Source organism: Nomascus leucogenys, chromosome 4 (genome assembly GCF_006542625.1).
Source record: "Nomascus leucogenys isolate Asia chromosome 4, Asia_NLE_v1, whole genome shotgun sequence".
NCBI classification, from domain to species: Eukaryota; Metazoa; Chordata; class Mammalia; order Primates; family Hylobatidae; genus Nomascus; species Nomascus leucogenys.
Genome location: NC_044384.1, coordinates 124,875 through 137,984, shown reverse-complemented (window position 1 = coordinate 137,984; position 13,110 = coordinate 124,875). Strand labels below are relative to the sequence as shown.

The 13,110-nt window shown below is 45.4% G+C and overlaps 1 protein-coding gene across 1 annotated transcript in view; it reads left to right on the top strand.

Moving 5' to 3' along the window:
• Nucleotides 1-4,420: 4,420 nt before the first annotated feature.
• The window catches only part of ADNP2 (ADNP homeobox 2), a 32,508-nt gene continuing 23,818 nt past the window's right edge, over nucleotides 4,421-13,110 (top strand). The window contains exons 1-2 of the mRNA XM_030810227.1: nucleotides 4,421-4,862; nucleotides 12,904-13,024. Of these exons, the coding sequence (XP_030666087.1) occupies nucleotides 12,917-13,024 (108 nt within the window). The 5' untranslated portion in view covers nucleotides 4,421-4,862; nucleotides 12,904-12,916. The remainder of the gene's footprint in view (nucleotides 4,863-12,903; nucleotides 13,025-13,110) is intronic.

Genomic DNA, 13,110 nt, shown 5'->3' with positions numbered 1-13,110 from the left:
TGCTCTGGTCTGGCTGTGCCAGGCTCCCTCAGGCGCAGCCTTCTTTGGGGCCTCTCACAGACCTCTCTTCTCCTCCTCTCACAGCTTTGCTTTGCCAGTGTCTACTTATCCTCTGATCCCAGACCCTGCTTCTTGGAGACTGCTGGTCTACATCAGGTTTCTGGGTCACAGGCATATATGGAGATTTCCTTTCTCAGGAGCATTGACCAAGGTTTATAATTATATTTTCATTGTGCAGTTATTTCGTGGATGCCTTTCTCCTCCATTAGCTTAAGCTCCAGGAGAGCAGGGATGGAGTCTGCTCAGCACTGTATTATTGGTGCCTGCTGGACCGACACAGAGCATATGCAAAATAAAGGGGATAAATAACCTGGTGCAGTGGTTTACGCCTCTCATTCCAGCACTTTGTGAAACTGAGGCGGGAGGATTTCTTGAGTCCAGGAGTTTGAGACCAGTCTGGATAACATAGTGAGATCCTTTCTCTAACAAAACCGAAGAACTTAGCCAGTCATGGTGGTCCACACCTGTAGTCCCAGCTACTTGAGAGGCAGAGGTGGGGGGATCCCTTGAGCCCAGGAGGTCGAGGCTGCAATGAGCTATGATCCTATCACTGCAGCCTGTCTCTAAGAGTATGACCCTGTCTCTAAGAGAAAAAAAGAAACCTCAAAAAACAAAGTAGAGAAAGAGGACATGTAAGTTGTTCCCAAAGCTCTCCTCTTCTGTGGCTCACTGGTTTTAGATGAACTCTGCAGTTTCTTTGATTGTACACTGGCACGTGCACAGTCGTCTCTGTGTGTAGACCAGTTGGGCTGCTGACTACAGTTGTTCACGCTTGTCTTTACACAGAGTGAGCGGAGCGGGAAGTGGGAGCTGAAATCCAGCTCACTCTGTTCACATAGGTCTGTGCCCTGCTGTGAGGCTGGGTCTGCACAGAGGCAGAGGAAGTGATACTGAAAAACATATCAAGGCACCTTCATCTTGACCAGCCAGGTCCCGGAGGACAGCAACACACCCAGAGGGCCCCTGCTTTTCTAATTCACACAACGGTGCCGGTGGCTGCCACAGTCAACTCTGGGGCTCCCTTTGTTCTGAACAACTATCTTACAAATGCCGATGCTGGTTATAGGGGGGCCTAGATGAGAGAGTGGGAAGCTTCCACGTGGGCCATCTTCACTTTCAAACCTAACCGAACAACCGGGGTCGAGGAATCTACTCACACTGCCACCAGGTCTGTGGTCTCCCTGTTGTTCAGGAGCCGGTGTGCAGAATAAACCTGCAAGAGCTGTGACTCGCTTGGTAGATTAGTCCTGAGGTCCAACTTGTGTCTTCGGTTTGATGACTTCAGTGTCCTGCACTTTCCTGAGTCTATGAAAATAATCTTGACAAGTCCCCAGGTCATAGTGCTCATTCCTTCTGTGGTGGGAGGGACAGTCCTTTTTATCTCAATGCTGTGGATGGTGGTTTTAAACTGTATTCATCAGATATCCATGCTGAAGTGTTTAGGGATGGTGTACTGATGTTTGCTAAAAAAAAAAAAAAGTCAAGAGATGAATATTCGAATACATATGCGATAAAGCAAGTAAGCAAATGTTAACTGGAAGAGCTAGGTGATGGCATTCCCTGAACAATTGTTTCAGCTTTTCAGTACATTCAACATTTTCATAGCAAAATGCAAGGGGAAAAAAAATCATTCAACATTTAAATTTTATTATATTTATATTTATTAATTTATATTTATGAAAATGTTGATATTGTATTTATTAAAGTAATGTAGGCATCAGGGATACAATGATGAATGAGACACGGTCCTTACTGGCGCCCCATAGAGAGACAAGCAGTGAGCAGATAACAGTAAACAATGCGGTGAGGGCAGCAGGAGACACACACAATGTTTTGGGAATGTCAAGAAGTACCTACCATATTTTGACGTGTGTGTGTGTGTGTGTGTGTGTGTGGGTGTGTGTGTGTTCAGGGAGATCTTTCTGGGAGAGAGGCCAGTAGAGTTCAGCCTTGAATGGCAATGGAATGAAAGTTAGCTCAGGGGTTGGGACGGGAATCCCATGAACAAACACCGTGTGGTGTTTACAGGAGCAAAATGGGGCTGGGGACTGACTGGTCAGCTTTGGAGAATTTGTGTGTCGTGCTGACCAGCTGGGCTTGATTCCTGGGGAATTTTGAGTGATTGTGGCAAGAAGGGAAGGACAGTCAGGTTCACTCTCTAAAAGGGCTGACTGGGGGAAAGTACCTGAGGTACCAAGCTGGAGGTAAGGTGGTGGGAGCCTGTGCAGGTTTTACAGGCAGGAGACGACCTGAATGCAGGCAGTGTTAGTGGGGCTGCAGATGAGGGAAGAGATCTGACGAATATTTGGGATATAAAATTGGAAAACGAGATGGGGAACACACTGCTTGCTGTAGGAGAGGCTGTTGAGGAGAGAATGATGGGCTCAGGTTTGAACGTTTTGAATCTGAGTTGCCTGTGGGACTCTGAAGTGGAGCTGCCCCCTTTGGCAGCCAGAAAAATAAAACTGAAACGTAGGAAAGAGACGGAGATACTGGTTTGGAATAGAAATAACAAGGTTTGAATCTGTGGTCGAAATTAACAAAGGAGAAAATGCAGAAAAAAATGAAAGGCGTGGGAGTTCCAATACCCAGCACGGTGCCTGGCACACAGGAAGCGAGTGGCACATATGTGCTGCACCGTGAAGGAAAAAGCCAGCAGGATCCCAGAGAACACCGCGTTCAAGGATGGGCAGGGAAGAGATGCAGGCAAAGATGAGGAAACAGTTCCTGAGTATGGAGATGAAAGAGCCCGTTTGGGGAGTAGTGGGGTGGGGGCGGCTTTGTCGGGGGAGGTCTGTAGATTAGGAAACAGTTCCTGAGTTTGGAGATTAAAGAGCCCGTTTGGGGAGTAGTGGTGGGGGCGGCTTTGTGGGGGGAGGGGGGTTGGTCTGTAGTAACAAATGGAAGAGAGATCCAGAAAGACGAGGCCTAAAATCTGGTTTGGGCTCAACAATTAGGAGGGCACTGGTGACCAAGGCGTTTCTGCAGAGTGGTGAGGGTGGGGGGTGAGAGGCGTGCAGGGGGCTGAGGAGACAGACACAGGGACTGCTGTTTTGAGAAATGTGATAAAATGAGAGGTCACTAGAGGATCAATGGGAGACTGCAGGCTGTAACTACACTGTTCATCCCACCCATAATTTTGCAAGGAAGATATATAGGGACATCACACCCATTTACCACTGTAACTCAAAATAAAATCTTAACTCGTAAGCAAACATAAAGGGCAAACTCTACTTCAATTATGACTTGTATTCACCTAGGAAAAAAGCAAATTGTGGTCAGGTCATATCGGCCCACCATTTAACACAATTTTAAGACGAATATGGACATTAATTTAGTGCCTATTATGTTTTTAGTCACTGGGCTAAACTGAGCAGAAGGCTCCCATTGAGAGGGAAAAGCTGAAATTATGGACAAGCGGATGGTGACAAGGAGGCTCTGGAGAGGGCTGTGGGCGGAAGGCCCAGCCTGGGCACGGCCTCTGCCCCGCGGCGGCTGGAGTGGGCCTCAGGGCTGGAGGCTGGCGGCGGGTTGCAGGGGCTCGGCACTCTGGAAGGAGACGTGGCCTTGTGCTGAAAGGGGCACTTGTCCTGCAGAGGGCTTTGCCAAAAAGGAACTGCCTGGAACAGCCACTGAGGGCGCAGCTGAGTTAGGGTCGGGGTAAGGAACACTGGGGGAGAGTTAGGGTCAGAGTCAGGGTTAGTGCTAGGGTGAGATTCAGGTGCAGGGGCAGAATTAGGGTTAAGGTTAGGGGCACTGGGGGAGGCACCTGCGCTGCCCTCGTGGTTACTCCCACGTGCTCTGGGGCACGAGGGCGTCCGCCAGAGGCCTGGGGACTCCACGGAACGAAGACCTAGAGCCATTTTGAAAGCCCTACTCCATGTTTCCACTCATTTTGAGGAATAAATTATTATTGCTACACAATTGATAAAAACCTGTGCAAAAATGAACTTTTAGGTTAAGAGTTTATACAAATGTATGCAATTAACCCTCTCCCCACACAACTTGTAGTAGATCTAAAAATCAGAATTCTCAAGAAAAGGTGTGATCACTTTCCCACAGGAATGATGAAGTCAGGAGACCCCAGCTAGTCGGTTCACCAGGCTATGCCAATCATGGCACACTTGTCCCAGTTTTGGGAGCCAAAGTTTTGTCTTCCAATGGCAAGGCAGCATTACCACAGTTGGGCTCCCATTGGCTCTGAGATGTGGGCGGGGTCACCACTCCTGGAGCTGCCACTAGCTCCACCCCATTCCATGCAAATGAAGTCAAAGCTGTGGTGAGTCCACGTGACTAGTCACATGGTTGATGACACACTCTCCCCACCCCTTTAGTGACGTCATTGCCCACTCAAACTCTCACGAGAGTTTGCACAGATGTGGAAAGGAGCTGGCAGGGCAGTTCCCTGGGACAGAAGGGAGTCAGGGGGCCCAACAGGGGCCCCCCACTGCCACCCTAGAGCCTCCAGTCCAGCTTTAGCCAGGGGCCCCGGGGGGCCTGTGGGAAGTGCCAGGGGCCCCCAAGCACACTCTGCTCTCATTGGCTGGCTGCGCCTACATGCAAATGAGGGCCAACGTCACTTCCTGAGGCCAATCGAGCGCCATTTTCTCTTTCTGGCTGCGCGGGAGGAGGGAACCAGTCGCGCCGGGGGTGGGCGCGCGCTGAGGCGGGGGTCCCGCCGCGCGGGGCGGAGGCGCGGGCGGGCGCGGGCGGCCCCACGGGACGCGGCTGCGCTCGGCGGAAGACGCGGCAGCCCTGCGAGAGGCAGCAGCCGAGACGCGGTGCTCCTCGGGCGCCAAGCGGTAGGTATGGCCCGGCCTGGCGCGGGCCCGCGCGGCGACGCCCCCTGCCCAGGTCCTGGCCCCCGCCCCAGTCTGGCCCCCTCCGAGTCCCGCCCCCGCCGGTACCCAGCCCACACCCACGCCCGCCGCCTGCCCTGGTGCCGCCTGTGGCCGCCTCGGGAATCCCGGGACGTTCTCAGGGCGCGGGTTCGCGGCCCAAACGGCGCCCGTCGACCCCCGACGCGCCCGTTGCCCGCCCCGCCCGCCGCCGGTCACGTGGGAGCGGGGGCCGCCCCGGGAGGGCGGAGTAAGGGATGGGGACCTGAGGGGAGAGTAGGAATAGGGGAAAGACGAGGACGGAGACCGAGGGAGAGAGGGGGGACTGGTGAAGGGAGCGAGGAGTAGAGAGAGAGGGAACGGGGATGGAGAAGAAGAGAAGGGGCAAGGAGCTGTGGTGACCGCTGTAAGGACCCCAGAAACGCCCCGCCCTCTGGCCCGCCCGCCGCATCCCCGAGACCGGGTTCTCCTGGAAGCTTCTCTCTGGAGGAGCGTTGAGTGACGGCAAATGTAGGGCAGGAGCTGACGGTGACACCTAAATCTGTCCAGGTTTTTTTTCCCCTAGAAAGGTTTGACGAACAGCTGATAACGGGGCCCTGTTTCTTCATCGTTGAGCTTTTGATGCGAATATCAATAATTGATATGCAGATGTTGACTTTAACATTACTTTTCATCTGCCGTTGCTGGTTGCGTTGAAATAGATTCCGTTTACAAAATTTCTACCACAGTTGGCTTTGGAATGTTAATTTTAACTGCCCTTTTAAATATTGTACAGATGCAGAATGAGAAATAATTAAATATTTTAAGTAGTTTATTTGAACAGAAGACTTGCCTGAGTGCTTAAAACTTACTCTATTTGCACGGGTAATCACTGCCTCTTGGGATATTGAGGAATATACTGGCTGTGGAGGAGTGGGGTGGGGGAGGAGAAACTGGTAAGCAGGTAACTGACAATGCAGATTGGCAAGTGGGGCAGCAGATATTTGTAGAGTACTGTGGGCATCTGCCACGCAGAGGCTTTATCAAAAGAGGGGGTTTGGAGTCTGGGTACCATTTGTGGAGGTGAGCATTAGTGGGAGAGAGGACCACATGTAAAAAGAGTTGTGTAAAGTACATGTTCAGCTGTGTTTGGAAGTCGGTAATGTATGTGTAACTTATTTAAAGATGTTCCTGGAGAGTTGGCCATGTACGAGTGTGTTTTAATATTTCGGGTAAGTTTCGGTTAGAGTTAGGACTTCACTGTGAAGACAGCATTGAGCCCGTCGTCCTTAAACATGAAGTGACAGATGTGTGTTAAAAAAGGAAGTACAGGAGTGGATATGAGACAAGAGGTTGTCCTACCGGCCCTCTAGTTGAGGGGAGGAACAATGAGGGTTAGGACATGTCTGAAAGGAGTTGATCACTGTTTATGGGGGAAGATGACAGCTATGCTAAGATCTTTAGCTGCAGAGATTCTGGGATTTGGGAGACACCTTTTTAATTTGAACCCAAGTTTGCAATATGCTGTTGGTTAATTTATGATTGCCCTCTTCAGTTCACCAGCAGCATATTGCAAACTTGGTTTCTGCCCTGCCCTTCACCCTCTGGCTATCGTAGACCTGTTAGGGCAATGTGTTGCATAGGTGGAAACAGGTATCTCCCAGTGATTTGAATCCAGATCTGCTGAATATATGATCCAAGTATTCTGTTTTTAAAGTTGCTTTTTAAAAAGTCCTGTATTCCAATAGTTGAGACATTTCATTTAGTTTTTTGGAGTTAATTAATAGCAAACTCAGTGCTTATGTGCTGTTTTGCATGTATTAACTCATTTATCTTCATAGCTACTCTGTGAATTAGGTCATACTCGGCCTGTTTTACAGAAGAGCCAGCTAAGGCCTGGAGAGAGTAAGTGATTTCCTGAAGATTACACAGCTCATAAACAGTGGAGCTGATGTAAACCCAGGCACACAACTCCAGAATCCTTTTTGGTGACCATCGTTTTGTGCGATTTCACAGGAACTAAAAAAAGTTCTGTGGCTTTAAAAGTATTGTTTATTACTGTATTACCTGAATTCCCTTTTTTTTTTTTTTTGAGGCGGAGTTTTGCTCTGTCGCCCAGGCTGGAGTGCAGTGGTGTGATCTCGGCTCACTGCAACCTCGGCCTCCCGGGTTCAAGCGATTCTCCTGCCTTAGCGTCCCGAGTAGGACCCGGCTAATTTTTTTGTGATTTTAGTAGAGGCAGGGTTTCACCATATTGGTCAGGCTGGTCTCCAACTCCTGACCTCAGGTGATCCGCCCGCCTCAGCCTCCCAAAGTGCTGGGATTACAGGTGTGAGCCACTGCACCCGGCCAACTTTTTTTTTTAGAATGTATTTTTTTTCTATAATAGAATATCCTTAAGAGATCATTATACTAAAAAATCCCCAGAGAAATCCTTTATGTACCCTTTTGGGAAATAATATTTTCCTGTGTATATCAGTGGAATTTTATGGTAGGTCCTTGCCTACCACAAACATTAGGAATTGAGATTTATTTTGAATTGAAATTGATAGGTTAGTGCATGATATATAGGTTGGTGCATGATATGGAAACAGTTGGCCGCCCTGGTTAGCCTGCTGTTTTCTAATGGTGAAAATACAGATTTTACTGAGCTGTAAGAATCTGTGGAGAACAGTATCTATAGAGGATCTATAAATATGAAAACAATGAACTGTTTCCTAGTTAATTCATCCACTGGGCATTTTATATGGAATATTTTATCTTAGGATTGATAAATTATGCTATAAGAATGGATCTAAGAATGAATAAATTGTGGTAGCTTAGAATGGATAAATTATGGGTAAAAGTCAGCTTCCCTTCCCCAAAGTGGTTGGCAACAGTATGAAACCTGTAATTTACTTGCATTTTATTTTTTATCCTTTGTTGGTTTCCCCAAAGCAGTTAGGAAACTGCTAAAAAAAAAAAAGGGAAACTTCTCCCCCCCCTTTTTTTTAAATGAAAAGGTATTTGTGTGCTTGTGTTTTGTTTTTTTTAGAAGGGCCGCAATAACGATGAAGGAATGGGAGCGTTTTCATTTGAGAATAAAAAGTTCCTATTCTTCAAATTCAAGGGAAAAAAAATAAAAAAGTGACAACTCCTTGGCCCTAGTCCCAAGCCTTGAACAAGTAACCACAGACCCCTGCCCAATCTCTGAGAGCCTCATTTTAGTAACCCCTTTCTGAAGTTCATGTATGTACAACCATGCTTACATGAATCAGCCAATCCCCAATCACTCTGCTTTTAAAAGTCCATCAGTCTTTGTATTCCAGGCTTCTCAAAACTCTGTGATAAGATCAGCTCTTGCTGTGTGAGTTGAGATTTTCTTAGAAGCAGTAAATTTAGCTTCCCTGTTTCAGATACATGTGGATGATGGTCTCTACTTCAGACAATACTGTTTGTCAGCCAGCTTTTGGAGAAGAACCCCAGAGGATAGAGAGGATAGTGGAACTTTAAAGAGGAAATGAAATCAAGTCTGATACAGTCCGTGGAAAGCAGCTAACAAAATTTTCGTTGAGTTTTGCTCTGACCAAAGAAGCTGGACTGGGCCAGAAAGTGACCTTGAGCTTAGTGTTTAGAAATGCATAATGAGGTTATGGCAGCTCTTGTGTGGGAGTGTAAGCTTTTGAAGGCTAGAACCCAAATCAGTGCATTTTATTAAAGAAAATTTTTAAACTTAAAATTTTATAAAGAAAATTTTTAAATTTTATATCCTCCCAGTTCTACAATGCTAATGATCCTTAAATCTCTCCTTTTGCCGAGACCAGGATACATTTTTCACATAGATAACTTTGAAAAGAAATTTATCCACTCCAAAACAGCTTCTCAAAAACTTGGCGTTTGCTTGTTACCCACCAAAAATTTCTCCCTATTATATGTTAACCCTTTCGGCCTCCCACTCCTTTACCAGTTTGATTCCAGTCCACCTTTTTGGTTTTACTTTTGCCAAATAAATTCAGACTTTTCCTCCTTTACCTCAATAATTTTTTGATGCTAATTTATTCACCTTGTATGTCTTGGGCACCAGCTTTCCATAGCCATTTCCTGTTTAGAACCCCCTAGCACTTTCTGCATATCTTACGGTTCTTATCCTGTTTTATTTTATATCTTTTGTTCATTTAATGAACATTTGCTATGTACTGTGCTCTGTGATGGGACCCTCTCAAGCAAATATAACATGATTTCTGCCCTGGAGTAGTTCAGCCCAATGGGAGAAATGGATATATAAGTAGATAATTGCAACATGGTGAGTTGAGTGCAGTGGAGTGGTATGTGGTTATCGTGCTAAATCCTAGGAGGGATCACTAAGCCTGTCCTTGGGTGGGGGATACAAGAGAGGAATGTAGAAGTAGAATTGCTTACTCAGAAGTTGTCCTTAAAAATCATGAGAGAGCCGGGCATGGTGGTTCATGCCTGTAATCCCCGTACTTTAGAGGCTGAGGGGGAGGATTGCTTGAGCTCAGGAGTTCAAGACCAGCCTGGGTAACTTAGGGAGACCCTGTCTCTACAAAAAATAAAAAAGGTTAGCCAGGTGTGGTGGCATACACCGGTAGTCCAAGCTACTCAGGAGGCTGAGGCAGGAGGATTGCTTGAGCCTGGGAGATTGAGGCTGCAGTGAGCTGTAATCAAGCCACTCCAGCCTGGGTGAAAGAGCAAGACCCTGTCTCAAAAAAAAAAAAAAAAAAAAAGTCTTGAGAGATGTTGCCAAATTACCCTGTAAAAGCATAAAAATTAAAATTTTTCTACTTTTACTACCACCTGATGTTAGTAATCTTAATAGTTACTGTTTTGGTAGTAAAAATTTGACATTTTAAATGGCATTTCTTTAATTATTAATGAAGTCGAATAACCAAATATTTGCCACTTGAATTTGACTAATACTTATTTTAGCTTTTATAGCCTACACATTTAAATGTTTTTTGGAATAGTTGCAGATTTATAGGAAAGTTACAAGTATAGTACAAATGATTTTTTTCCCTGAATCATTTGAGAATAAGTTGCCAAAAAAGTTGCCACATTACCCTAAATACTACAAACAAGAACATTCTCCTACATATCCGTAACAAAACCATCAAAATCAGGAAATCACTACATTCTAGCGGGTTATAGTCTATATAACTGTATAGATTATCACTGTATACCAAACCACCCCAAACTTACTGGAGTAAGACATTTTATTTAAAAAGCTCATCAGTTCTCTGGGTCAGTTCTATTCAGACAGGGAAGAGAGATGGTTTGTTTCTGGTCCACAGTGTGGCCTCATCTGGGAAGACTCAAAGGCAGGGAGTGACTTGACAGCTAGGGCTGGAACCCTCAAGAAGCATCTTCGCTCCCATGCTAGTAGTTGATGTGGAACACCTCTCCGTGGTGTCTCTGTGGGCTAGCTGGCACTTTCTACACATGTGGTATCTAGATTCTGAGCATGATCATCCTGAGAGAGCTATGTGGCATTTTTATGATCTAGTCTTGGAATTCTCATGGCGTTATTTCCTGCATGCTTGATTGGTTAAGGCAGCCACAAAGTTCTGCCCAAAGGTCAAGAGGAGGGGACATAGATGCTGCCACTTTTGGGAGGAGTGTTAGGGCCATATTGTAAGAGCATATGTGTTGGAAGGTACTGTGTGTTTGGAAAATTCACTTTGCCACAGGTTATATCTGTTACTTGATGTATGCCCACATTGTCTTGTATCTGGCCTAGGGGAGCCCTTTCAAGCTGATTACTTTTGTGTTCTGTTGACATGCCTCGTTGAGCAACTGCTTTATATTCTGGCACAGGATGTTCTAGGCTCATCTTGTCTTTACCATGCTCCAGCCATTTTTCCTAGGGTTCTTTTTAAAGGAAAGCGGTATTTAGGAATTAAGGTTTGAACCTTAGTTGTGCCCACTGCTACTGGGGTGTATAACTGCATCCAGGCACACTCAGTGGGCAGAGCTATGAATGTATGTATGTATATGGACACACACTCTCAAACTATCTCTATTCTTATATCTGTGTGTTGAAAACAATGAGTTCACTTCAGTAACCCCTAGTCTGGTCAGGTACTACAGGGTTTATTATAATTTTATGCCTTTTTAGATATTGTTTTAAACAGCTTGAGATATAATTTACGTACCATACAATTCACCAATTTGAAGTGTACGGTGAATGGCTATGGGCTTATTCACATTGCATATACATCACCACAGTTGAGTTCAGAACGAAGAAGCCCTGCTTCCATCACTTCTCAGTTCTCCCAGCCCTGGCAGCCACTGTTGTGCTTTTTTTTTCTGGGGACGGAGTTTCGCTCTTATTGCTTAGGCTGGAGTGCAGTGGCGCGACCTCGGCTCACTGCAACCTCTGTCTCCCAGGGTCAAGCAATTCTCCTGCCTCAGCCTCCCGAGTAGCCGAGATTACAGGCGCCGAGCTAATTTTTTGTATTTTTAATAGAGACGGGGTTTCACCATGTTGGCCAGGCTGGTCTTGAACTCCTGACCTCAGGTGATCCACCCACCTTGGCTTCCCAAAGTGCTGGGATTACAGGTGTGAGCCACTGCGCTCGGCCCACTGTTGTGCTTTCTGTGGATTTGCCTGTTCTGGACACTTCACATAAATAGAATCATACAATATATGGTCCTTGTGTCTGGCTTCTTTTACTTAGCATATTTCCAGTTTGTCCATATTGTAGCATGTATGTATTTCATTTCTTTTATGGCCAAATAATCTATTGTATGGATATGCCACACTTTATTTATCCAGTCATCAGTTTATCAACTGCCCCAATTCAGGGGCATTTGGGTTTTTTACACATTTTGGTGATTGAATAGTGTTGTCATGAACATCCTTATATAAGTTTTTGTGTGGATGTATGCTTTTCATTTCTCTTGAGTGGAATTGCTGGTTCGTATGTTACCTATATTTTTAATCTTCTGTGGGACAGCCAGACTGTTTTCAGGCACACACCAGGACTGGCTGCACTGGTTTACGTTACTGTTAGGGATGTATGAGAGTTCCAGTTTCTCCACGTCCTTGCCAACACGTTCCCTTGTTTTTCTCTTTATAGATATCCTGATGGGCATAGTATCTCTTTGTGGTTTTAATTTGCATTTCTCCAAATGGCTAATGATGTTGAGCATTTTTTTTTGTTTTGTTTTAAGACAGGGTCTTACCCTGTTGCTCAGGCTGGAATATAGTGGCATGATCAGACTCACTGCAGCCTTGACCTCCTGGGCTCAGGTGATCCCCTCACCTCAGCCTCCTGGATAGCTGGGACTACAGGTGCGCACCAGGATGCCCGGCTAATTTTTGTATTTGTTGTAGAGGCAGGGTTTCACCATGTTGCCCTGGCTGGTCTTCAACTCCTGAGCTCAAACAGTCTGCCTGATCCTAAGGTGCTGGAATTACAGGCGTGAGCCACTGTGCCCTGCCTGAGCATCTTTTCATGTACCTTAATGGACATTTTTCTTTGGAGAAGTGTCTGTGATCCTTTGCCCATGTGTAAACTGGGTTATCTGTGTTTTAATTATTGAGATACCAGAGTTGTCTGTATTCTGCATGTAAGTTCCTTATTAGAAAGAAATAATGGTTTGCAAATATTTTCTCCCGTTTTGTGGGTTTTTTGCCTTTTTTGATGGTGTCATTTGAAGCATAAAAATTTTTAATTTTGGTTAAGTCCATCATACCTATTTTTTTTTTCATTACTGGTGCTGTTTGGTGTCCTGTCTAGGAATTCCTTGCTGAATCTAAGGTCATCAATGTTTATGCTTACGTTTTCTTAGAGTTTTACAGTTTTAGGTCTTACATATAGGTGTGTGATCCACTTTTGAGTTAATTTTTGTATATGGTGTAAGGAAGAGGTCAGCCTCATCATTTGCATATGAATGTTCACTCGTTCTACAACAGTTGGTTGAAAATTATACTCTATTCCTAGTGTTTTACCAACCCTGTCAAAAAATGTATTTTTGTGTTTTATATACATGTACTTATTACAGTTTTGTTTTCTTTCCTTTTAAGGAAAATTTCAAAAATGTTTCAAATTCCTGTGGAAAATCTTGACAACATCAGAAAGGTGCGAAAAAAGGTGAAAGGTATTCTTGTGGATATTGGGCTTGACAGCTGCAAGGAGTTACTGAAGGTAAGAGGACATAAGTAGCCAATTGAAATATGGAGGTGAGATTTGAACTGGGGTTTTTGAAAAGTGGGTAAGATTCCTCAAAATGG